The sequence below is a fragment of the Piliocolobus tephrosceles genome, chromosome 18 (genome assembly GCF_002776525.5).
Source record: "Piliocolobus tephrosceles isolate RC106 chromosome 18, ASM277652v3, whole genome shotgun sequence".
In the NCBI taxonomy this organism is placed as follows: domain Eukaryota; kingdom Metazoa; phylum Chordata; class Mammalia; order Primates; family Cercopithecidae; genus Piliocolobus; species Piliocolobus tephrosceles.
Genome location: NC_045451.1, coordinates 47,087,303 through 47,114,579, shown reverse-complemented (window position 1 = coordinate 47,114,579; position 27,277 = coordinate 47,087,303). Strand labels below are relative to the sequence as shown.

The window sequence follows — 27,277 nt, the reverse complement described above, 5'->3', positions numbered from 1 at the left end:
AGAACTCTTTTTCCTTAAGGAACCCAAATTCTTTTGGTATCTTTCTTATCTTGTGTTTCTTCATGACTCCTCCCTCTCTTCCTCATCTACCACACCCAGTGTCCCACCTCTCCAGCGCTAAGTATGACCACGTGGAAACCTTGAGGTTCTCTCTCCCTTACAGCCTGACTCAGCCAGCCCCACTTCCTCTCCTTGGGGCTGGCTCTAGACTCCCGTTGGCTCTCCAGATCACACACAGAGCCCATCCCCAGGGAACCCAGACCTCTAAAATGCCTCCACTAAACCATCCTACCATCCACAATGCCACTCAGAGAACCGAGTGAGAAGAGAGAGGAATGGTCCAGTGCCACCTTGCTGTTATAATCCCTTCATTACTTCCAAAAGGCCTCACTCCCCATTTCTGCCCCCTGATACCTTCACACCGAGGAATGTGCCTCCCCCTGTCTGTCCCTCAGAAGGAAGACACACCCTGCATTGTGAGTCCTTCAATCAATATTACTGAGCACTTACTCCAAATTTATATCCATGGTTAACTGTTGCCGTTCCCTCCTTTTTCTGTCTTGGAGCCAACAGGATGCCCCTCGAGTCTGGGAGGGGGCCCCACAGGCATCATGGTGTTGGAACAAAGAACACTCAGGTGAGGAGAGGCTGAGGGGAGACCCTGATGCTGAAGGGTGAAGCACAGTCTTCATTGAGAAAGGGACAAGTGCCTTAAACTTGGAGGATTCTCATTTGCTTGGCCTCTTGCATTTTCTCAGGCAATTTCCCATGATGCACTAAAGAAGTTATACTATGCTAGACCAGTCCCATGAGAGAAATGAATCAAAAGACATACAGTAGGAAAAGTCATAAACAAAATAATTAGGGACTTGTTCTGGATAGTGGGTTAGCCAACCAGAAGTGGGTTGGAGTCAGTGGATTAGCCAACTGGAAGTAGGTTGGTCATTGCTCAGGGAGCGCAGGTGAGGCCGGGGATGGGTGTCAGTTAGCCCAGGTAGAGACTATAGCCATCACTGAAACAGCAAGGCCTGCAGGAACCTGCAGTCTATGGCCACACTGGGAGGGGTTGGAAGAATCATAAGAAGAGAGCTGCTTCTCCTTTTCTAAGATCCATCTCCAGCATCTCCTTCATTGCTTAAGCATGTGCCACAACACAAGAGGGATGAGGCTGGCATTGGTCTTTGTGAGTGGGACTATGACAGTGGAATTTTGCTTGCCAATTGATCTTTCATCATATAAGTTAGCTAGTGTTGGTTTTTACTAGGGAATGTTGGTAGTGGCAGCTGTTACCTAATGCATGTGGAATATCACTGAAGCCTGATTTGCACTAAAGGTTTGTCTGGAAAAGCCTCAGCTATTTGTTCAGTGTGCAGAACAAAGCCCGAGGGGGCCAGACAGACCTAGTTTTCGTGGGTGGGATGTGTCCTTGCCTGGTACAGGGGGCTGAGGGGTGGTGACACACCTAAGCTGCCACAGATCATCTGCTGGCACTAGCACAGGATTGAGATGGATTTTGTGTCCAAACCTGGGGAGAAGTTGGTTTGTTTTAAAGCAGGAAAGAATTTCTAGAATAAGAGTTTTCTTTTTTCTGGAATTTAAGCTGGTCACCGTCACTTTTTTTTTTTTTTTACATCTTACAAATGTGCAAGCTATAGTATTAATAGAAATGAGTTAAAAGCAAACTGGTTCTCCACTGCTTTGCAAGCAGCCACTTGGGGGCGTCAGTGAGGGTAACTCAATCTACAGGATGGATATGGTTTGCCAGGTGCACAGGAAGAGGATGGACGCTGTATGGGGTCAGTGTGTGTTTGAATGAATCAGTAATTCCAGATGGATAAAGCATACACAAAGGCCCAGAATTATTAGAAGGAGAGAGTAGGAAATTTTGCATTCCAAATTAATTTTTTGAAATTCTATTGGGGTGATTTTTAAGATAATGACAGAGAGATTTTACCTAAGGAGGGCCATGAAAGATTTAATTTACCACCTGAAGCATATACGCTACATAAAAATAAACACAGGGTTTAAGCAAATGGAGATCCTCAGAGACCAGGAACAGGGTAATAGTTTGGGCCTGAGTGCAGCTGCTGTGCCTGGTAGACCCAGATTTGAAGCCAGATCTAGTCACAACCCCATCAGGGTTTCTTTAGCTCTGGGTGTCCGAGTCCTTGGACCCTCTTTTGACCACTGCCTCCTCCCTTCACTTGGACTGATCTGTAGCCACCCTGAGAAGCTGCACATCCCTGGAAACTCTGTGAACCAGGATCGAGAGGAAGAAAGAAGGAATGAGGGTTACTGTGGTGAGAGAATAGGCCTTCCTTGCCCTCCTGCCTTCTCAGTGATGTAGCCAAAGCCTGAACTAGAGAAATTGAGACAGATCCACTCAGCCAGGCTTTCGGTCTCACCCAGTTTTCCTCGTGTCACGAAGCCCCACTTTCTCCCTGGAGAGCATTTGTCTAATGTGGCTCAGTATCATTTGTGAAAGGGTCTACAGCTAAGGGCGGCTTCCATGCAAGTGATCTAAGGGAGGGAAAGTCCTCAACATAAATCTAAATAGCCGTGCGTACAGCCTCTCTCTTCTGCTTCTCTTTCTTCCTCCCATTCTCCATTTCCTGCAGAAGATGAGCAAGTATTTCAGTCTGTTCAGGCTGCTAGAGCAGAGTACTGTAGACAGGGTGGCTTATAAACAACAGAAATTTACTTATCACAATTCTGGAGACTGGGATGTCCAAGATCAAGGCACCAGCAGATTCAGTGTCTGCTTGAGGTCCCATTCTTCATAGATGGCACCTTCTCTTTGTCTTCACATGCAGAAAGGATGAATGAGCTCACTTGGGCCTCTTGTCGGGACACTCATCCTATTCATAAGGGCTCTACCCCCATGACAGCCACCTCCCAAAGGCCCCACCTCCTAACATCATCACCTTGGGTGTTAGGATTTCAACATACACATTTTGAGGAGATACAAACTTTCAGACCACAGTAACCAGTTAGAGGAAAGATGTGTTCCAGCCTATGTTAGCAGCAGACGAAAGCTCACTCCCATCCTGCGTGGAACCGCACAAGCAGAAGGCCCACTCTGTCCCTGGTTAATAAACGCTCAGTTGCCTGAAGGAAATGATCAGAGTGCTGTGGAGAATTGGACGTTTTGGCCCAGGGTCAAGCTCCAGACAACAGCCCTGTTATTTCTCCCTCAGACTTACACATTGGTTATTTCTGCCCCCCTCTCTCTGTCTCTCTGTCTCTGTCTCTGTCTCTCTGTCTCTGTCTCTCTGTCTCTCTCTCTCTCTCTCCCCCTCTCCCTCTCCCTCTCCCTCTCCCTCTCCCTCTCCCCGTCTCTCCGCCTCTCTCTCCCCCTCTCTCTGTGTTTTGGGTTTTATTTACAGGAATTGCTGGTCACTTCTTATACTATATTTTGGGTGGTTTTTTTTCTTCACTCTCACTCCATTGCAGGTACATTCATTAAAACTTGCCCTTGAAGGCGTGGAAAAGGAAAGGGATTTCTACTTTGGGAAGTTGAGAGAGATCGAGCTACTCTGCCAAGAACACGGGCAGGAAAATGATGACCTCGTGCAGCGACTAATGGACGTCCTGTATGCTTCAGAAGAACACGTAAGTGTGAGGAGCACGTGACTCCTGTGTTCTAAAATGACTCTCTTGGTCAAAGCACAGTAGATCGGCATGCCTTAGAACACGTCCCCAGGACCTCAGTGAGAATTAGCACTCAGCTGAGTGCGTTTGATAGTCCCAAAGGAATAAACCTCATTATCATCATGATCCATCGACCCATGCCTGTGGGACAGGCAGTCATACACTAATCTGGGAAGAGATGGGTGGGGAAGGCTTTGACAGAAGAATATGCTTATGCAGCCAAACTCCAAGTGGTCTGCAGTTCTCTGAGCAAATGAGCATTAAGAATTTGTATATGGATTCCTCCTTCTTCATGCAAATTCGGAGTATAGTTAAAGCAGAAAATAATCTAGATGCTTTTCCCAGCCCCAGAAGGCCCATAACTGACTGTTTTTACTTCGTAGCTAGTTGTCTTGGTTACTCATTGCCAGGACAGACCAGAGCTGTGGGACAGCCACATGCACACCTCCTTTATGGGGAGGACCTGCCACCAGAGTTGCTGTTCACAAGTGCTGATGGAGACCCAGGATGTGGCTGTGTCAGGGTGATGAAAAGCAGATGTGAGAAACGGGGGAGGAATAAGAATCTAGGAAGCAAGGAGAGGAAGGGGGCAGGATGCATGGCAGAGACTGAGGCAAGGCACCCCGGGTCTGCCAGTGGCAGGAGAGAGAGGCCCAGCAGCCAGAGGCGGGGGTGGGAGCCCGATGTGGCTTCACCTTCCACTGAGCCAAGTTGAGGGGTTGGGGTGTCCAGCTTCTTTTATGTCAGGCTGATGCCAGTGGAAGCGTCCCAGTCTCTGGGCTGGAGGCCTGTGATGTTCTGAGGGCCTCCAGTGGAATTGTATGTGTTGACATCTCTATAGGACGTAGCAAGCCATCAGCACGTTTGCTTTCTTATTCCAGCTGAATCCCAGGCAAATGTTTACTCCATTTATGCCTCAAAATACTAGCACTGAAACTCTCCTAAACTGTAAGGCACTATATCTGTGGTTTGGAAGCTCTCTACCACTTTATTTTTTTCATTTCTTCCAAATATTTTGGTTTAAATTATTTCTTGGTTATCAATAGCTCAGAATTTGAAGCCCCGAGAATCCACCTGGTTTCCATGATGGCTTCATAAAATACAGTTCTCAGTATTTTCAGATCTGATGGAAGAAACCAGAGACTGATTTGTAGTGTGTCTGCAGCTGCCACAGCGTCACATATATGATGTCCTGTGTGTACACAGTGCTTGCCCTCTGTAAGCACTAGATGGACTATGGTTATTCTCTTCACAAGCTTGTTTGAGGCTAAATCAGCTGAGGTCTCCACAGCACCGTGAGGCTGAGCGAATGGCGCTGCTGTCTGTAATAACGCCTGCTAGTGGGAATAAGGCCAGCATGCAGGATCGAATCTTCTTCCCAGCCCTGTACTTCAAACGAGGGAAACCCTGAGTCTAACCTCATACCAAATTTTGTCCCAAGAGGGAGTCCATGTGCAGGAGCACTGTCTGACAGTGAACTCCAAATGAAGTGTTGGAGAGGTCCACTGAATTCCCGGCTAAGGATAGGTGGACAGCCTCAGGCAAGAGCTCTTGCCTCCTGGGTGTGATTTCCAGGGGGTCTACCTAGATGACCGTACTCAGTTTCTGTTCTGCCATACCCGTCACCACCCGACCCCCACACACATACATCCCAGCACCACCTTGCCACCATCTGGATTCAGAGAGCAATTCCTGCAATGTACATGCAACTAAAATGCAGGCATCCCAAGAAGAAAGAACACTTTAGGCCAGGCGCGGTGGCTCACACCTGTAATCCCAGCACTTTGGGAGGCCGAGGCGGGCGGATCATGAGGTCAGGAGATCGAGACCACGGTGAAACCCCGTCTCTACTAAAAATACAAAACATTAGCCGGGCGCGGTAGCGGGCGCCTGTAGTCCCAGCTACTCGGGAGGCTGAGGCAGGAGAATGGTGTGAACCCGGGAGGCGGAGCTTGCAGTGAGCTGGGATCGTGCCACTGCACTCCAGCCTGGGTGACAGAGCGAGACTCCGTCCCCCCGCAAAAAAAGAAGAAATAACACTTTAAGGCCTCATCATTCATTAAGACTGAATAATAAGTTTAGCAGACACCTCTTCTTCTGAGGCACCTGGGTTGGGGTTTGAGGAAGAAGGGCCTAGGGCTTGATGTGTATTAGCTTATTAGCTCCTGTAATTCTCTAGAGAATCCTGTTAGGATTGTTAGCTATTGTTGTCATCCCATTGTACAGATGAGGGAAACTAAGGCAGCAGAGAGGTTGAATAATTTTCCCAAGTCTAGGAGCAGAATAATTTCCATTTGAACCCTGAAATCTGAATCCTGAGTTTATGTTCTCCCTTCTCCAAGTCTAAGCCACCTTTTAAATGGTATTATGGCAGTAGTAATGGCTAATACTGATTGAGCATTTAGTATGTGCTAGGGATTGTATTCATGTCCTTTGTAGATTTCTGATCTTAACCACATCCCTGTGAGGTGAGTAGTTACTTATCTACATTTTATAGTTGAAATTACTTACCCAATGGCTCATGGTTAATAAGCTCCAGCACTAGGATTTGAACCCAGATTTATCTAACTCAGAGGCTAAGATCGTAAGGACTATGTTACCTCCCTCGCCGAGTATTGGTTACCGTGGAGCAGGGAGGGAATGGACATAGTAGCAACTGGGGAAAGCCTCAGCATTGACTGACTGTCCGCTTGACGGTCTTCAGTTGAACACACTAAAAGTTTCCAAATTTTTACCTGGGTTTTCTCTAAATGACTCCCCTTATCTCGTTTTATTGATTTGCACTTTCAAAAGCCTAGTTGTGGCCTCTTTTTCTGGGCATTCATCTGATTTTAAATCAGCATCCACGAAGAACTTCAGTTTTCTTCTAGCCAGTTTGTAACTTTTTTAAACCCACTTTGTTGTATCTCTGGCACTGCGCTGACATCATCAAATAGATTTAAGGGAAGGAAGAGAGAGGGGAAGAGACAGAGGCATTGCCCTGTAAGTATATGCTGGGGAGTACCCAAAATTCAAGAAGAGAATTACTCAGAGTAACCAGGCAGTTGAATCTGGCAGAGAAAACAGCCTTAACATAAATTGCATGTGTGGGTTACCAGAGCAAGATGTTCAAATGCAGTTGCTGGCTTAATTTTTCTAGTTCCAGGATATTTTTATTGCAACTTTGTGTCTGTAAAACTCCAAAAGAGACGCATCAGGCTATACTGAGTTTTCTACAGAGAGTAAGCCGTTTGATCTGGAATATGCCAGGTGTCCTTGTCTGGAATGTGACAAGACCCATTTTTTTAAACCTTGGTTTTTATGCAGAAAGCAAAGGAAGACTGCAGTGGGCCTGGATGCCGTGCTGGGTGCTTTCCATATCCTGTGCATGCGTGACTCTGCCAAGAGGCTCAGGAGCAGCTAGATACTCTTCTTTCTGCCCCCAGCACTCCACCTGCCATAGGTCCAAGAAATCATCCTAGATATCATAAAGCCTCCGAGCATTTTCATTTCTCCCTGAGAATATGGAATCTGGTTTCTCTGGAACCACCCAGAAGCACGTAGCCAGTCCTACTCTGGGGGAGTGAGCCTTCTTAAAGCTGTGCCCTCGCCTACCTTCACCTATGTCTATGCTCTGTAAAAGCATCAGTTTTGAAAAGAATGTGCTTAGTAGTTACGATGCCACCATACACCACTGCCCCCATCTCTGGGAATCCTGCTTTTGCCCCACTGTGCTTTCCCCTGACATTGTGTCCTATTTTCTGGCCAGCCCTGCACTTGGGTGACGGATAGATTTGCACCCATGTGCAGGGATGATGTGCAGGGATGATGTGCAGGGATGATGTGCAGGGATGATGTGCATGGCATCTGGGAGGAAGTGCCAGCACTTTGTTCATGATGCTGTTGGTACAGCTGTGTGTACAGAACTGAGATGGCACAGATGCCTGGTTGTCTGCCTTTCCCAGAGCCCTCCTGGAGATAGAAGGCCAGATTGTAGCTCGTGCTGTTCAGCTAAACATAGATGGACATGCTTTGCTTTGACATTTGAGGTAGGAGTATTTGCTGGGGAGAGATCTCTTCCCCTGAGTGATTACTTAACACTTTTATTTGGTGATGATTGGCCTCTGATTCTTATATTTAAGCCATCGCAGAATATGATGTGTGGAAGATGTGAAAATCCAGGTGGGAGTTTTGAGTAGAAAATAACAGAGGTGGTTCAATTCCCAGTTGTAGAAACCTAATGGAAGTTTCCAGAGCAGATACTTATTCTCATTATGTTTTCCCCTGATACTTAGCTTGGAGCCACAGGAGTCTGGGCTGAGGCATTGGCTACCTGCTCCCTGTGGATTCTGTCAGCTGAAGGGCACCAGCTTATGAACAGTTACTTGTTTCCTGCAGGGACAGGCTGTGCTTCTGTCACTGGAGGTCCTCTTGTCACTGGGCTAAGTGTTGGCTATAGAAAAAGACCCAACCCCACCTCAGAGGAGCTCCCAGTCCCAGTAAGGGAGACAGACAGGGACATGACTAACTAGAATATGTGTCAGATGATGACAAATGTGATAATGGAGACATAAATAAACTTGCGTGGGGAGCAGATAAAAGCTGCCTGGAGGACCACACAGAGACTTCACAGCAAAGTTGGCATTTGTGTTGGATGTTACACGGCAACTGGGAACATCGACAGCTATAGAGCTAAGTTAGGGAGAAACTGCATGAGCAAAGCAGAGAAGAAAGACCAGCAGCCACAGCTGGCATGGTGGCAGGAGACAAGGCTGCAGGGTGGTGCCTCCCACAGCTAGGAAGCCAGGAGCTGTTGGAGCTTCCTGATGGGCCTTCCTCTCTCCTTTGCCCCCATTTTCCTCCCACAGTGGCCAAGAGCCTTCTTCAATACCATCTTCCAGTTTGCCTCTCTATCTAATGATTGTAAGGAAACTAAAGAATGATAGTCTTCTTACAGTCACTCACAGCTGAACAGAAAGATGAGAATAGATTGATGCGCACATAGTAGAATTATTAAGTGATGCTCTGGTGCATTAGTCTTATATTTGGTATAGGTTTTGCCTGGCCTCCTACTTAGACATGGGTTTAAGTTCTTCTTTCTTGTATAAGGCATAGAAAAAGATTGTTTTTTCCCGTGAGCCTGCAGTCACATTGTGTGGGCTGTGAGCTCTCAGCTGCGATTTTGTAACACCTCAGAATTACAGATGTGTTCTGCCAGGCTCTCGTGCTGCCTTAACTTGCGTGCCAAGCATGAGCAATCCATTGATAAATTGGGAGCTTTGCTGGTATTTCCCAGTGAGAGCTGTCTGGGCTCCACAGTTCCTGCAGATGCATGACATCACAGAGGGGTCCTGTGACTGAGACTTAAGCTGGGTTTGCATGAGGAGCAGCTGCCCTGGGCATCTGGAAGCCTCAGAGCCATAGACAAGGCCAGCAAAACTGCTGTCTTGTTAGATGTGTTTGGAAAGGAGGCCTAGCCTAGTGACTTCCTGGCCCTCTAGTTTGTTATAGGCTCAATGATTACTTGAATCTAGGTCTTTCAACTTTAACTCCATTAGCCCACAATAAACTCCTGGTTGTGACGTGAGCAAACGAGAATTTCTGCAAAATGTAAAACAGATCCTCATATCTGAAGTCTTTTCAGCAGTCTTAACATGCACAGAAACAATTATATAAAGAAAAGCATACTTTAGACCAACTGAAGTTTGAGCAATACAATATGGAAGACACCACACTCACGTTCAAGAGTTAGGATGCTGAATAAAACAACATAACTCACCGCGGGGGGCTCAGAGCCTGGCTGGAGAGACAGATGTGCAGCCAGCCACCCAGCAGGAACACATGCAGGACTGTGGTGCGCCCTCCCACCGAAGCAGAAACCGAGGATAGGAAGCTTGGAGAGGGAAGCCATTAACTCGGGGGTGCAGGCAGTGAGAGAGGCTTCAGGGAGGAGTGGCTTTCTCGTAATTTAGAGGAGCATGTGGCAGGACAGACAGCCGGGGGTTCCCAGCCCACCATTCCTGTCAAACTCCCATGAATGTTAGTTTCATTCTTCTCCCCTGGATGAGAGGAGAGCACTGGCTTGGGAAGGCCAGTAACTGTTTCTTGTCCTGCGCTGGTCCAGGAAGAAGTTCTGTCCTGCTCCCGAGCGTGTATGGCCACACTGTCGGTGACGCACGGACTCTGAGCTGAGAGGACCAGCCTCACATGTGCCAGGCAGAGGGCAAAGCATTGTGCAGAGGAAGCGCCAAGAGCACAGCTGCTGTGATACCTAGCGGTCTGGGGTCGATCCGGCAGAAGGGGAGTAAAGAGGGGATCAGGGCTCTGAGATCTCCCCGAGGTCAAAGAGCACCTGCAATTAATCCAGGAGTGCAAGGGTCAGGAAGACACAGGATGTGGTCAGAGAGAGCAAGAGATTGGGCCTAACATTCCAGAGGTGGAGCCAGTTCTAGGTGGTGAACACAGGGTGGTCAAGGGGTAGGGAGAGCTCACATTTGCTGAATAAGGGGCCTGTCGGCACAGTAAGAGACAATGCCAGATTTTATCCCAAGTTTTCAACACAATGTCACTGTCTACTGTTGGTTGTCACAGAAAGGGTTACTTTTTTAAAAAATTACTTGCACTTCCAGAATATATTCCAGAGTTTTCCCACTAAGAAATAATAACCACAGCTCACATTTCTGTTTACCATGTGCCAAACACTCTTCTAGGCACTTTACCTATTTTAACTCATTAACTCCTCTATTGGATTCCAGGAGTCCTGTGATTCATTGATTAATGAAATGCATTGAAAATGCTCTTACATGGATACTCTATCCCCAACTTCACAGATGAGGACACTGGGCCCAGAGCAGTTAAGTTCTAGGCCCAAACCCACACAGCCTGTAAATAACAGAGCTGGGATGTGAACTTGAGTCCATGTTGTAACCTTAACATTCCACTTACTGGCTCTCGGAAAATAAGTGGCTTGTGACCTTGGCTGATGGTCTGATGGTCTCAGTCATTCATTCTTGAATCCACTGCGATTTGTTCCTCTCAACACAACATGGATTGAGTCTTACATAAGAAAGATGTGGCACCAAGAATCCTATCCCTGACTTCAGTAACCTCAGCATCCAGTGGATGGGGCCAAAAGAGTCGACAAGATTCCAAATCAGTGTCATAGCAGAGGAAGAAAATAAAGGCTGCAGGAGAAGAGAGAAGCAGTGATCTGGAGAGATGATCATGCCATGTTTGAATTGGCCAAAGATGGGTTTGTCCTAAGCTCCAGGGAAGAGGGGCCCGACAGAGAGGGAAGGGCTTGGGCAGTTCAGTGCTCAGGAGTCAGCATGCCAGGTGTGGGAGGCATGGGCACTTCTGTATGTCCCAGCACATGCTCCAGACTGCATCGCAGAAGCTGTGTGCCCTTCCTGAGGGAACACGAAACTCCTCTGATTAGCCACGCTCCGTCAGCTAAGGTGAAAAACAGCAAATATTTTGTGTGAGTTCAGACAATGAATGAATGTACAGATATGGCTGAGTGAGGCTAGTGCTCCCTGGAGTTGGTGTTCATGATGGGCTTCACTGGGTTAGGCAAAGGAATAAATAGGGCTGTTTATTTCTAAACAGTGGGAAGAGCATCTCACCTATCTGATTCTCAGTTAAGTCAAAAGGGCCCCAGGCAGTCTTAGTAGATGTCCCAAAGTCCTTGAGCTAAAGCTCCTGAGCACCCTCGTTGGGAGGGGTCTCCTTGCCTGGGGCAACCCATGAAATGTGCCTGCTGTCCTTTCCTTAGCCTGGGAGCCTCTAACACTGCTGCTCTAGTGTCTAAGCCTACATCAGGTTAGTAACATAACAAAGGGTCTCCTTCAGGCGGACACTAGGGAGCAAGAAAAATGACAGCCAGGGAGGGACTAGGAAATGGAGCAGAAGCCCACATCCCTATCCATTAGTGAGGAGTGGCACCCCACCCCCAACATACCACAGAGGCCGGGGTGCTGCTTTTATATTACAGCAGCTTAACTCATGGTTGTCATGATGCTCTAGGGTCACTGTGTTTGGTTGACTCTTTTACAAAGGTTAGGAAAGTATGCCATGTATTCTATGAAGATTTCCTTCGGAAACAAAATAGTTGAGCGCCTGAAGCCTGATGACTGTGCTTTCTAGAATGATCTGTTTTTTGATCCATGGAGAAGCTAAGGCGTCCCTGCACATGTATCGGCCATCAGAAGCTGGGAGACATTTGCATGGCGAGTTGTGTCTAACTAAGCCTGGTGCCCTCCACAGCCTTGAGACGCCATGCTGGCAGTGGCAGTGGGCTGGGACGCTGCAGGGCCCCATTCCCAGTCAATTATCTCAGCTGACACTTCTCCCTTGCCCACAGGAGGGCCACACAGAAGAGCCGGAAGCAGAGGAGCAAGCCCACGACCAGCAGCCCCCGCAGCAGGAAGAGTACTGACCCGCCCCGGCTGCTCTTGACACTTCCATTGTGCGTGGGAACGTTTCTTCTGGAGAATTGGAACATGTGTGGCCCCAAGCTCAACAGAAACCAGTTGTTCCCAATCTGCCGTTACCATCAACGCACTGTTGCATATGCCAGCCACTGCGCTTGGTTCCCATTTTCTTTGCCAAGGTGTATTAGCGGACGGCCCTCTGGCCGCCTACCCGAGAGATCATAGGGTCACATACATCCAACTTCACCACTTGGCTGCTTGAGATTGGTTCTGCTCTTTTCTTCATTTCTTTCCAGAACAACTCTTTCCCACCCCAACACCACTGCCACCACCCCTCTTTTTATCCTGGTGTGAAACAATGGTAATTTGATATATGGTATTTATATTGGCATTTTTCAACCCAGTGTCACTAGATGTCACACACATTTGTGGTGCTTTGATGTTTGCAAGTCTAACCTCTGAACATAAATTTGGTCAAATAATTGGAACAAAGGGAAACAGATACTTGATATGAAAGCCATAATGACGGTGACTTGTGTCATGGGGGAAAACATAAGGTCAGTTTCTCCCTCTACTCACAATACTAAAGGGAAAAAATGGATTCAAAGCTAGGATTTCAGGGCCCAGCAGTGTTCCTCCATCAGCATGTTAGACAACTACACAGTATGTTGTTAGTTTTGAAAGACATTCACTCAAGGAAAACACCATCTCAACTTTGCCCTGTCACCATGTCCTTTGCCCCCCATGTAGCCCGTTTCCCAGGTTATGCTGTTTTGTTTCTCAGGGTCCTCTTTGGTGGGCAGCCACTCTCCCCGAGATGTTGCCATCAGTTTTCTGCAGTCCAAAGAGGGTCTGGTTGGGTACAGGTCTTCCTGCCTCATTCCTCTTCCTCTTTGTGTAGGTTTCAGCCACAAAACTGTCATTCACTCTAGGGGATCCCTACTAAAGGGTAACTTCAGATGTGCAGCCCTGAGCTCCAAGGCCCTGCACCATGCCACACACTTGCTGTAAGGCTAGAAGTGAAGACCTTATTCATAGGAGCATAATTGCAAGGGAGAATCATGGTTCTGCAGTCTGGAGTAGACACTGGAATAACAGCACAGAAAAATCTATGACTCCAATATCTTCCAGAATAAAGAATTTTCCCTCTTTAACACAAGGGCCCTTCTTGTCATTGACCGTAGCTAAACCATGGCAATTCATAAATAGAGGAAACATTAATGAATTAAAAGCATTCCTTATTTTTTTAACTAATATTTGCACATTAGTCTCTTTCCAAGTCTTTGCCTCTTTTATTTCTTTATTTTTTCCTTTGACAGATGGTATCCCTTCCTGGATCATTCATTTCACCTTGGTTTCTAACTTTAGATTTACTTTCACTTGTTATTTGACTTAGCAGGTGCAACAAAAACAAGAAACAAATGTGCCCACCCCACTTTCCGCTTAACTGAAAAGCTTAAAATAAATTTCTGAATTATGTATCCTGAAGCTTTGAAATTTCTTTATTAATTGATGAAATATGAATTCTAAATTCTAGCATTGAAGCTTTTCACCAAAAGAAGTCTCTCCAAAATAAATCTTTTACAGCAAAGTGATATTTATTGAGTTATATGGAAAAGATGGCTTGTATTTTTGAGATTATTACAACACACTGTGCAGGATTGGACAGATGTTCCGTGGTGTTTGGTTTCCCTTTCTTCTCTCTCCTGCTCAGTCTGCATCGTAGCGGCAGCTTATTTCTCTAAGGCTGGACAGCCTGGCTCTCGGCAGTGACATCCTCCCACACCTGGTCACAAGTAGTAGTGGCATGTGCTATACACAGCATCATGCTTAACAGCGTGTTGCCCTTCTGAGCCTGTTGTACTCACTGATCTCTTTAAAAAAAAAAAAAAAAATAGCTCTTGTAAAAGGTCACAATAACTCTATGCAGCTGATACTGCAGTGGTTCCTAGGCCATTCTTCATCTGCTCTGGACATCTCAGTCACACCCAGTGCTCGGTGGATCATGACCAAACCCCTGTCATGTGGATGCACGTGAATGGGTAGCAGGGAGTCAGGATCCTGCTTTCTCCAGCAACCCCTTACTGCTGTATAGCTTGCATAAGCCTCCCTGGTGACTCTTGCAGGAACCACTCCATTGTCCTCCAGCTCCCCAGCCTTCTCAGTTATAAACATGCTGGTCAGATCTCTTAGCCTGCAAAGAGAACTTTCCCCAGTCACTATAGTCCATTCTCCTTCCCGAAGGCTTGGGGCAGACCATTCATTTATTTAGAGAAGAGCTATACAGTCTTCTTTCTGGCCCCATCTTAAAGTCTTCTGTTGTGCTGCACCCCAGATGATGTCTCAGATGCTTTGGGGAATCTTTAACAGCTGGATTTGAGTCGGTCTTCTTAGGCTGCACCTCCAGCCTCTGCGCAGACCCCCACCCATTTCCCATGGATGGTGGGACCCCATCATTCTCTCATCTCGGCATTCAGGGCACGCTTTCCTTGGCGGCCCCTGGTCACATGTCATCAGGCTGGGCGGGAAGTGTCCCTGGGTGCGTGCTCCACTTCTCCCTCTCAGGAAGCCCAGTTTCATCCTTAGTCCCCTCTCATGCCCACTCTCGGCTGGTTATAGCACTTCCACTGCTGCTGTCAGATAGGAAGTGATCGAAGCAGGGGGCAAAGAGAAAGTCCATGTTTGTTCTAAGCAGAAAAGCAGGAAAAAAAAAAAAAAGAAAAACACCTGTTGACCTGAGAGAAGTAAATTCCAGAAGGGAACCAAGAACTCTTCCCTTCCCTGGTGAGTATTTCCATTATTCCGTTAAGGTTTAATATGCATTCAGATTACTTTTACTAAATAGTACACCATAAAGCTTTTGTTATATATTAAATGTAAACTGAAAGGAATGTAAACATATGTATTGTTAATTATAAATATAGATAAGTAATGACATAATAGATGAAAAAGTCTTATTCAGATGTATCACGTTCATTTTACATTACCCACCTATTGTCGCATGGTAGAATAGTTTTTGTCTCTGAATATGTGAATAACTTGACTTGCATTGATCTTTTTACATATTTAATAAAAAAAAAGTATATGTTAAAATCTGCCTGGAGTTACAGATTCTTACATTTTTATGCTGAAGATTCCCTTTTCAGTCAGCATGCGAATAGGAATAGATTTGTGTGGATTTACACATCGACCCACATTTTATTATGATTTACACGGGGAGGTGTCTTTGTTTCTTATTGATGGCAAATGTTGTTAACAGGAGTTACAGACTCACATTTGATATCAAATGTAGCAGCTATAATACCTTTTAAAAACGTTACCAAAAAAAAGAAAGAGAAAACATTCCCTTGGGAAACATCCCACATGCAAGCAAACAGAATCGCAGCTCCTGCAGGTCCAGCATGCTCCATCTGGACGAGACAGTGCTGGGCAAATAGGAAACTGAGAGAGAAGCAGGCAGATGTTTCTAAGGACAGCTTTGTGGCAGAATGACCTGCTTGACAAAAGCCCTGTGAGTAAGTGTTTGTTGACTTTAAACGGCAATGATTTATCGACATGAGCTATAACCGTAACAACAACTTAACAGATACAGGAATAGGTGAAAAGAGAAATGTATTTCAACTGGCCCAGTAATCACCTGTGGAGACTGCAGAGCAGGTCACAGTGGGATACAGACGTTACCCTGGAGCCTGCAGGTTACTGGACTTCAGCTAATACCCTTTTCACCCTGAAGGGTGCCAGCCTTCCCTATGCTGCTTCCAAGCACCACCTAGAGGCCAGTTTGGTTTCTCTAATGTCCTTTGGCCACTATTTTCCAGTCGCTTGCCTTTAGGCACATTTCTATTAAAATAAGTGGGAAAATAACAGAAGGCAAAGATGTTACCCCTCTTCTCCATCTACATTCATTTCCTCCCAAGGTACACTTGTGACAGAAGTTTGTGAGCCATGACCTGGGTTTGAAATCTCATGCTCAAAGTACACGTGTTTCCCGTTTAGTCCACCAACTCTGGGGTTTTAAGCACTTGATCTTATACTTAGACATTTGTGCACAGACAAAAATACATGTGATTCAGCTTACAAAATGTACACTGGTGGACTCTAGTAAATGTGTCACTGATGGTTCAAAGGTGGTGAAATAATATGCTTGTTCTACATTATTAAATCTGACATCATCTCTCAAAATTGGTTGCTTCTGGTACTATGAGTAGGCTCAAGTCCAGAGACACCCCTTCCCAAAAAAAGTTAATGGAATTCCACTGAATTTGAGTTATAAAATGCCAGTTCTCTAAAACACAGACAACTTAGTTTCTGACTTTATTCCTTTTAACTGCTAGAACACAACTATGGTCATTAATTGAGGCTACTGTCACTCGTAATAACTTTTACTGACCCAGTTTCTCAGCACTGAGGCCATGTTGCCAAACAGCACAAATGATGGATAAAAACATATCCCTGGATGTCTAATAGCTCCTGTCTTGCTGAACCAGGAACTCATAAAAGATGTTTTCCACTCATTAGAGGAGTCCTGGCTTTACTTGCCTAAAGAAAAGCAAAGCTAAGGAGAAAATCCATTGATTCCTGGAGGACCCTCACGTGGCCCTGGGACTTTGGATCACAAGACTGCCTCATGGACAGACCCCCAACTCTGAGCCGGACCCCATGTTTTGTATAGATTAGGAGTACACAGAAGGTGCATTTACTGAGGCTGTGCTTCTGTTTTGGGTTTACAAATGTAATCAAAACGGAAAGCCCAGCTGAAGTTCATCTGTTGGATGCCTTTTTCTCTCAATTCACGGGGAAAAAAATGTTAAACTTTTTAGCTTCCAAGTTTTAATTTCTAAAACAGGTTTCTTGTGGTATTTTGCAACTATTTTATCATCAAACCTGGGAATAAATTGTTTTTAAAGGGTAATGATGTATTAATGTACCTTCGAATTTATGATTCTCAGTAGGAAACTAGCCCAAGACCTAAATGTTTTCTTTTCTAGAGAATAAAAAAGTTAAGTACATGTTTCCTTCTGTGTAGCTAACATCCTCATATTTTCACACTATGATATTTCTTTAGGTCTTGAAGGTTATCCACATAAAATAAAAAAATTTTAAGATATGTTTAATAAAATGTTTTTGTCAAATCTGAGAGCTTAAATGAAACTTTGGAAATTAAAAAGTAATGAAAAGGTTTCATAAATGTGTTCGGAACTTACTACTATGATGCTGTCTTCTAATCTGATATATTTATTATGCAGATGAAACATGAGCTTCTAATGGAACAGTTTTTCTTCCAGCTTGAACTTTTAGCAAAAGACCACAGAAAACCAGGCCAAATGTTAGTCTCTCATAGACTAAGTTATGTCAAGATAGGCTCAGAGGCCATCCTGTCCTGCAAACAAAGACATTGTCCAGTCACCTGAGCTTAAAAGAAAATACAGAGAAGGAAAACGTGAATTTTACTCCAGAACTTTTTTAAAAAATATTTTACTTTAAGTTCTGGGATACATGTGCAGAACGTGCAGGTTTGTTACATACGCATGCATGTGCTATGGTGGTTTACTGCACCTATCAACTCTTCATCTAGATTTTAAGCCCCACATGCATTAGGTATTTGTCCTAATGCTCTCCCTCCCCTTGACCCCCACCCCCCAACAGGCCCCGCTGTGTGTTCCCCTCCCTGTGTCCATGTGTTCTCATTGTTCAGCTCCCACTTTTGAGTGAGAACATGTGTTTGGTTTTTTGTTCCTGCATTAGTTTGCTGAGGTTGATGGCTTCCAGCTTCATCCATGTCCCCGCAAAGGACATGATCTCATTCTCTTTTATGGCTGCTTAATATTCCATGGTGTGTATGTACCACATTTTCTTTATTCATTTTCATTGATGGGCACGGTTTGATTCCATGTCTTTGCTATTGTAAACAGTGCTGCAATAAACATACGTGTGCACGTGTCTTTATAATAGAATGATTATATTCCAATGGATATATACCAAGTAATGGGATTGTTTGGTCAAATGCTCTTTTTGGTTCTAGATCCCTAAAGAATCTCCACACTATCCTGCACAATGGTTGAACTAATTTACACTCCCACCAACAGTGAAAAAGCATTCCTACTTCACAGCCTTGCCAGCATCTGTTGTTCCTTGGCTTTTTAAGAATCACCATTCTGACTGGCATGAGATGGTATCTCCTTGTGGTTTTGATTTGCATTTCTCTAAGGATCAGTGATATTGAGCTTTTTTTCATGTTTGTTGGCCACATAAATGTCTTCTTTTGAGATTTTTGCCCACTTTTTTTTTTTTTTTTTTTTTTTTCCTGAGATGGAGTTTCGCTCTTGTTGCCCAGGCTGGAGTGCCATGGCACAATCTCAGCTCACTGCAACCTCCACCTCCTGGGTTCAGACGATTCTCCTGCCTCAGCCTCCTAAGTAGCTGGGATTGTGGGCGCGTGCCACCACACCCGGATAATTTTTGTATTTTTAGTAGAGACAGGATTTTGTCATGTTGGCTAGGCTGTTCTCAAACTCCTGACCTTAGGTGATCCTCCTGCCTCAGCCTCCCAAAGTGCTGGGATTACTCCTTGATGGTTTTTTGTTTTGTTTTGTTTTTGTAAATTTAAGTTCCTTGTAGATTCAGATATTAGACCTTTGTCAGATGGGTAGATTGCAAAAATTTTCTCCCATTCTGTAGGTTGCCTGTTCACTCTGATGCTAGTTTCTTTTGCTGTACAGAAACTCTTTAGTTTAATTAGATCCCATTTGTCAATTTTGGCTTTTGTTGCAATTGCTTTTGGTGTTTTTGTCATGAAGTCTTCGCCCATGCCTGTGTCCTGAATGGTATTGCTTAGGTTTTCTTCTAGAGTTTTTATGGTTTTGGGTTTTACATTTAAGTCTTTAATCCATCTTGAGTTAATTTTTGTATAAGGTGTAAGGAAGGAATCCAGTTTCAGTTTTCTGCATATGGCTAGCCACTTTTCCCAGCACCGTTTATTAAATAAGGAATCCTTTCCCCATTGCTTGTTTTTGTCTGGTTTGTCAAAGATCAGATGGTTGTAGATGTGTGGTGTTTCTGAGGTCTCTGTTCTGTTCCATTGGTTTGTATGTCTGTTTTTTACCCATACCTTGCTGTTTTGATAACCTTGTAGTATAGTTTGAAGTCAGGTAGTGTGATGCCTCCAGCTTTGTTCTTTTTGATTAGGATTGTGCTGGCTATACAGGTCTTTTTTGGTTCCATATGAAATTTAAAGTAGTTTTTTCTAATTTTGTGAAGAATGTCAGTGGTAGTTTGATGGGAATATCATTGAATCTATAAATTACTTTAGTAGTATGGCCATTTTCACGATATTGATTCTTCCTATCCATGAGGATGGAATGTTTTTCCATTTGTTTGTGTCCTCTCTTATTTCCTTGAGCAGTGGTTTGTAGTTCTCCTTGAAGATGTCCTTCACGTTCCTTGTAAGCTGTATTCCTAGGTATGTTATTCTCTTTGTAGCAATTGTGAACGGGAGTTCATTCATGATTTGACTCTCTGTTCGTCCATTGTTGGTATAAAGGAATGCTTGTGATTTTTGCACATTGATTTTGTATCCTGAGACTGCTGAATTTGCTTATTAGCTTAAGTTTTGGGGCTCAGACGATGGGATTTTCTAAATATGGAATCATGTCTTCTGCAAACAGAGACAATTTACAATTTGACTTTCTCTCTTCCTATTTGAATACCCTTTATTTCTTTCTCTTGCCTGATTGCCTTGGCCAGAATATTGTGTTGAATAGGAGTGGTGAGAGAGGGCATCCTTTTCTTGTGCCACTTTTCAAAGGGAATGCTTCCAGCTTTTGCCCATTCAGTATGATATTGGTTATGGGTTTGTCATAAATAGCTTTTATTATTTTTAGATATGTTCCATCAATACATAGATTATTGAGAGTTTTTAACATGAAGGGATGTTGAATTTTATTGAAGGCCTTTTCTGCACCCATTGAGATAATCATGTGGTTTTTGTCATTGGTTCTGTTTATGTGATGGGTTACATTTATTGATTTGCCTTATGTTGAACCAGCCTTGCATCCCAGGATTGAAGCCAACTTGATCGTGAGGGATAAACTTTTTGATGTGCTGCTGGATTCCATTTGCCAGTATTTTATTGAGGATTTTTGCATCCATGTTCATCAGGGATATTGGCCTGAAGTTTACTTTTTTTGTTGTGTCTCTGCCAGGTTTTGGTATCAGGATGATGCTGGCCTCATAAAATGAGTTAGGGAGGAGTCCTGTCTTTTCAATTGTTTGGAATCATTTCAGAAAGAATGGTACCAGCTTCTCTTTGTCCCTCTGGTAGAATTTGGTTGTGAATCCATCTAGTCCTGGGCATTTTTTGGTTGGTTGGTAGGCTATTACTGCCTCAGTTTCAGAATTTGTTATTGGTCTATTCAGCAATTCGACTTCTTCCTGGTTTAGTCTTGGGAGGGTGTGTGTGTCCAGGAATTTGTCCATTTCTTCTAGATTTTCTAGTTTATTGCGTAGAGGTGTTTATAGTATACTCTGATGGTAGTTTGTATTTCTCTGGGATCAGTGGTGATATCCCCTTTATCTTTTTTTATTGTATCTATCTGATTCTTCTCTCTTTCTTATTAGTCTGGCTAGTGGTCTATTTTGTTAATTTTTTCAAAAAACCAGCTCCTGGCTTCACTGATTTTTTGGAGGGTTTTTTTTTTTTTTTTTTTTTTTTTTTTGTCTCTATCTGCTTCAGTTCTGCTCTGATCTTAGTTATTTTTTTGTCTTCTGTTTTGGATTTGTTTGCTCTTGCTTCCCTAGTTCTTTTAATTGTGATGTTAGGGTGTCGATTTGAGATCTTTCCAGCTTTCTGATGTGGCATTTAATGCTATAAATTTCCCTCTTAACACTGCTTTGGCTGTGTCCCAGATATTCTGGTGCATGGTCTCTTTGTTCTCATAAGTTTCAAGAGCTACTTGATTTCTGCCTGAATTTTGTTATTTACCCAGGAATCATTCAGGAGCAGGTTGTTCAATTTCCATGTAGTTGTGTGGTTTTGAGTGAATTTCTTAATCCTGAGTTCTAATTTTATTGCACTGTGGTCCGAGGGACTATTAGTTATGATTTTAGTTATTTTGCATTTGCTGAGAAGTGTTTTACTTCCAATTATGTGGTCGATTTTAGAATAAGGGCCATGTGGCACTGGGAAGAACGTATATTCTGTTGATTTGGGGTAGAGCGTTCTATAGATGTCTATTAGGTCCACTTGATTCAGAACTGGGTTCAAGTCCTGAATAACCTTGTTAATTGTCTGTTTTGTTGATCTGTCTAATATTAACAGTGGGGTGTTAAAGTCTCCCACTATTATTGTGAGGGAGTCTAAGTCTCTTTGTAGATCTCTAAGAACTTATTTTATGAATCTGGGTGCTCCTGCAATGAGTGCATATATATTTAAAATAGCTGCTCTTGTTGCATCAGTCCCTTTAAATGCCCTTCTTTGTCTTTTTTGATTTTTGTTTAAAGTCTGTTTTATCAGAGACTAGGATTGAAACTCCTGCTTTGTTGTTTTTTTTCCCCCCTCCATCCCTTTATTTTGAGCCTATGTGTGTCTTTTTACGTGAGATGTGTTTCCTGAATATAGCACACCAAAGGTGCTTGACTCTATCCAATTTGCCAGCCTATGTCTTTTAACTGGGGCATTTAGCCCATTTACATTTAAGGTTAATATTGTTATGTGTGAATTTGATCCTGTCATCATAATGCTAGCTGGTTATTTTGCACACTAGTTGATGCAGTTTCTTCATAGTGTCATTGGTCTTTATATTTCGGTGTGTTTTTGCAGTGGCTGGTACCAGTTTTTCCTTTCCATATTTAGTACTTCCTTCAGGAGTTCTTGCAAAGCAGGCCTGGTGGTGATGAAATCCCTTAGCATTTGCTTGTCTAGAAAGGATTTTATTTCTCCTTTGCTTATGAAGCTTAGTTTGGCTGGATATGAAATTCTGGGTTGAAAATTATTTTCTTTAACAATGTTGAATATTGGCCCCCACTCTCTTCTGGCTTGTAGGGTTTCTGCTGAGACATCCACTGTTAGTCTGATGAGCTTCCCTTTGTAGGTGACCTGACCTTTCTCTCTGGCTGCCTTTAACATTTTTTCCTTCATTTCGACCTTGGAGAATCTGACGATTATGTGTCTTGGGGTTGATCTTCTTGTGGAGTATCTTAGTGATGTTCTTTGTCTTTCCTGAATTTGAATGTTGGCCTGTCTTGCTAGGTTAAGGAAGTTCTCCTGGATAATATCCTGAAGTGTGTTTTCCAACTTGGTTCCATTCTCCTTGTCTCTTTCAGGTACTCCAATCAATTGTAGATTTGGTCTTTTAACGTATTCCCTTATTTCTTGGAGGCTTTGTTTGTTCCTTTTCATCCTTTTTTTTTTTTTTCCTCTAATCTTGTCTGCATGCCTTATTTCAGCAAGCCGTGGTCTTCAAACTCTGGTATCCTTTCTTCTGCTTGATCGATTCAGCTATTGATACTTGTGTATGCTTCATGAAGTTCTTGTGCTGTGTTTTGCAGCTCCATCAGGTCGTTTATGTTTCTCTCTAAACTAGTTATTCTAGTTAGCAGCTCCTGTAATCTTTTATCAAGGTTATCACCTTCTTTACATTGGGTTAGAACCTGCTGCTTTAACTCAGCAGTTTGTTATTATCCACCTGCTGAAAGCCTACTTCTGTCAATGGGTCCATCTCATCCTCTGTCCAGTTCTGCACCCTTGCTGGAGAGGTGTTGCGATCATTTGGAGGAGAAGCAGCATTCTGACTCTTGGAATTTTCAGCATTTTTGCGCTGGTTTTTCCTCATCTTCATGGATTTATCTACCTTTGATCTTTGAGGCCTATGACCTTTGGATGGAGTTTTTGCATGACATCCTTTTTGTTGATGTTGATGTTATTGCTTTCCGTTTGTTTGTTTTTCTTCTAACAGTCAGACCCCTCTTCTGCAGGTCTGCTGCAGTTTGCTGAAGGTCTACTCCAGACCCTGTTCTCCTGGGGATCACCAGTGGAGACTGCAGAATAGCAAAGATTACTGCCTTCTCCTTCCTTTGGAAGCTTTATCCCAGAGGGGCATGGGCCTGATGCCAGCCAGAGCTCTCCTGTATGAGGTGTCTGCCGACCCCTGTTGGGAGGTCTCTCCCAGTCAGAAGTCACAGGGGTCAGGAACCCACTTGAGGAGGCAGTCTGTCTCTTAGCAGAGCTGGTGCACTGTGCTGAGAGAATCTCCGTTGTCAGGATCAGCTGCTCTCTTCAGAGCCAGCAGGCAGGAAAGGCTAAGTCCACTGAACCTGCGACCACAGCCCCCCCTCCCCCCAGGTGCTTTGCCCCAGAGAGATGAGAGTTTTATCTGTAAGCCCCTGACTGGAGCTGCTGTATTTCCTGCAGAGATGCCCTGCCCAGTAGGGAGGAATCTAGAGAAGCAGTCTGGCCACAGCCGCTTTACTCCACTGTGGGGAATTCCATCCAGTCCAAACTTCCCAGTCTCCTTAGCACTGTCAGGGGAAAACCACCTACTAAAGCCACAGTAATGGCCGTCACCCCTCTTCCCACCAAACTCAGTCATCCCAGTCCGACTCCAGACTGCTGTGCTTCAGTGAGAATTTCAAGCCAGTGGTTCTTAGCTTGCTGGGCTCCATGAGGAGGGACCCACTGAGCGAGACCACTTGGCTCCCTGGCTTCAGCCACCTTTCTAGGGGAGTGGACAGTTGTCCTGTCTCACTAGAGTTCTAGGTGCTGCTGGAGAATGAAAAAATCCTGCAGCTCAGTGCATGCCCAAACAGCTGCCCAGTTTTATGCTTGAAAACCAGAGCCCCGGTGGTGTAGACTCAGGAGGGAATCTCCTGATCCGTAGATCGCAAAATTCTGTGACGAAAGCGTAGTACCCTGGGCAGGTAGCACAGTCCCTCACTGCTTCCCTTGGCTGGGGGAGGGAGGTCTCGGACTCTGTGCACTTCCCAGGTGAAGCGACGCCCCACCCTGCTTCTGCAGCTCTCAGTGGGTCACACCCACTGCCTAACCAGTCCCAGTGAGAGGAACTGGGTACCTAGGTTGGAAATGCAGAATCACCCCCGCCCTCTGCACGGGTCTCGCTGGGAGCTGCAGACCGGATCTGTCCATTTTCAGTTGTTCTTGGGAGAATGGTTTTGAAATATCACAAGATGTTTCCGAGTCATACCTAAGACATCATCACCACAGCGCCCAAGGTTTTGTTTAGTTTTACTTTCTCAAAAATTTGGATATCATTTACTTCTGGATGAGAACCATTCCTTTTAAGCCAAAGATTTAATAGGCACAGAGTGAATGGTTGTGTTCGTCATACCCACAGTAGATCTAAAAAGGCTCAAATATAAGAATTATCTCTGCTGAGAAGACAGTGGTAGAAATTGACAGGCATATTGTGTCTCCACCATTTTTTACCAAGCAAAGACTCTACAGTGTAGGTAACTCCTAGTTGGAACACACGATTTTGTTACATAATAGCCAGTTTACATACAACCTAAAAGCAATACCTTAGACCACACAGCTATGCACTCAACATATAACATTGTGAAATAACTTCATTTAAGTGCTAAAAAGAGTGATTATCAAAATCCAGCATGCTTCCTTGTGATGTTCTGTGACCCAAACTGGTTTCCAGGCTGCTGTGAATGTTTCTCTCATTTTCTTGTGTGACTGTCCTGCGTTCCACAAAGCCAAAAAAGAAAACAGTGGATTTATGTATAGAAGTGCCCCAAACCCAATATGTATGTGCCTGTAGGCCTAAACTTACTATAAGCTTTGAAAAACCTAGAATGAGGGCTCCTGAACAGTTTGCCGGTATAGGCTTCTGCTCCCTGGTTGACTCCCGTTTTCCATGGGGGTCCTTTTACGTAGTTTTCCTTCTTAGGGAAAGAGAGAGAATGGAAAAGGTGACAATGATATGAGATATGGTCCCTCTTGACTTCAAGATATTTTAAGAATATTCATGTGTCCGGGCACGGGCACTGGCTGTGGCTCACACCTGTCATCCCAGCACTTTGGGAGGCCGAGGCGGGTGGATCACCTGAGGTCACGAGTTTGAGATCAGCCTGGCCAACACGGTGAAACCCCGTCTCTACTAAAAACACAAAAAATTAGCTGGGTGTGGTGGCGGGTTCCTGTAATCCCAGCTACTCGGGAGGCTGAGGCAAGAGAATCGTTTGAACCCGGGAGGCGGAGGTTGCAGTGAGCCGAGATCGCACCATTGCATTCCAGCCCGGGCAACAGAGTGAGACTCTGTCTCAAAAAAAAAAAAAAAATTAGCTGGGCATAGTGGCGCATGCCTGTAATCCCAGCTACTTGGGAGGCTGAGGCAGGCGAATCGCTTGAACCCGGGAGGCAGAGGTTGCAGTGGGCCGAGATCGCCCATCGCACTCTAGCCTAGGGGACAAGAGTGAGACTTCGTCTCAAGAAAAAAAAAAAAAACATGTGACCTTCAAGTCACTTGTTCCTGTTTTTGAAATAGCATGCTGAGGGATTTGGTCATATCATTAGCCCAGACATAGCCTGACAAGACCAGCCCTTGGGTAATGAGATTGGTTTGAGGTAGGAACTGTACTTGCTTTGTAGGATGGGCAAGAGGAGACTCCAGGCTCTGGATGGGAAGCTGAAGGCTGACCAAGGGTGGATGAGAAAGAGGGCCTGCAAAGGGAACTCCACAGAGGCCACATGAGGACAAGAGCAGTACCCGACTCCAGGCTGCATCCATCATATGGAGGTCTGTGGTCATTTCTCCCATTCACCTTTCTCCTCTGGAGAACCCAAACCCCAGAAACCAGAGGGAATCGACTGCTGCTTCTCAGGTAGGGTTTCATTCATGGTCACATTTCTTTACCGAAAAAGATGGGTATATTGAAGCGTTGACTGCCTCCTCAAGAAGAAACAGGAAGTGATCATTACCAAACAGAGGCTCCCTTTAAATTTAAAATGTATAGCCAAGAAAGCGGCTAACACTACCCAAGAAAGACCCCAAATAAACGTTTAAGCTAAAAAAAACCCACAGGGTTGGGGATAGGGCATGTTTTTGTTTTGTCTTGCAATTTCGTTGTTTTTAAAGGCTGAGCACCAACTATGGGCGAAGCATAGGAGTCAAAAGTAACTTTACTCCTAAAATATATCATTATCCTTTTTTTTTTTTTTTTTTTAATTTTTCTTGCTCTGTCGCCCAGGCTGGAGTGCAGTGGCACAATTTGGGCCCACTGCAACCTCCACCTCCTAGGTTCTAGTGATTCTCCTGCCTCAGCCTCCTGAGTAGCTGGGACTACAGGCGTGTGCCAACATACCCAGCTAATTTTTTGTATTTTTTAGTAGAAGCAGGGTTTCACCATATTGGCCAGGCTGGCCGAAGTGCTGGGATTAAGGTGTGAGCCATCACACCTGGCCTCATGTCACGATCTTTTAAGTTATTCTAAAGGAGCTCTATAGAGAGGGGTACTCTGAATCCATTAAGTTAGATCTTGCCTTAATCCAAAAAAATAAACTAAAGCTGTCTGCATATTTTTAAGGCAGTATATTACATATAAATGAGGGAATCAGCATGAAGGGAAAGTAAGGCAGGGGGGAAAGGATGAAGCCACAGGTAAAGTTAGGAGCCTTATACATGCCCTGAGGTCTTCTAGACTTTACTAGGACTAAAGGAGAAAAAATGACCTTTGTCCTTCCTAGTAGCCAACAGAGAGGAAAGTACAACCAGCCCTCTGTATCTGCAGAGTCCACATCCACAGATCAACCATGTATCAAAAATATTTTAAAATAAATAGAAAATAATACAAATTTTTAAAAAATACAATATTAGAACTACATAGAGTCCCTGATATACAGTGGTTAAACTTTCAATTTTTGGACTTTATGATGAATTTATCAGGATATTGAATATATTTTCAACTTATGAAATTTTTGACTTAAAAGTGTGTTTATTGAGAAGTAACCCCATTGTAAGTGAGAGCATCTGTACTTACTTTTACATTGCATTAGGTATTATAAGTAATCTAGATATGATTTAAAGTATACAGGAGAATGTGTAAGGGTTGTATGCAAATACCATACCAGTTTCTATCAGGGACTTGAGCATCTGTGGATTTTGGTATCTACAGGAGCAGTGTCGGGGGGCGCTGGGGGGGGCAGAGGGGGGGTGCTGTTTAAACAAATCAGTTACTTGAGAGTACAGATACTTAGC

The 27,277-nt window shown here is 44.3% G+C and overlaps 1 protein-coding gene across 5 annotated transcripts in view; it reads left to right on the top strand.

Annotated features, from left to right (window-relative positions):
• Positions 1-15,155, top strand: part of MAPRE2 (microtubule associated protein RP/EB family member 2) — a 164,060-nt gene extending 148,905 nt beyond the window's left edge. For all 5 annotated transcript variants that reach the window (XM_023207702.3, XM_023207700.2, XM_023207701.3 and 2 more), the window contains 2 exons: positions 3,454-3,612; positions 11,993-15,155. In XM_023207702.3, coding sequence (XP_023063470.1) covers positions 3,454-3,612; positions 11,993-12,067 — 234 coding nt within the window. In that variant the 3' untranslated portion in view covers positions 12,068-15,155. The remainder of the gene's footprint in view (positions 1-3,453; positions 3,613-11,992) is intronic.
• Positions 15,156-27,277: the final 12,122 nt, after the last annotated feature.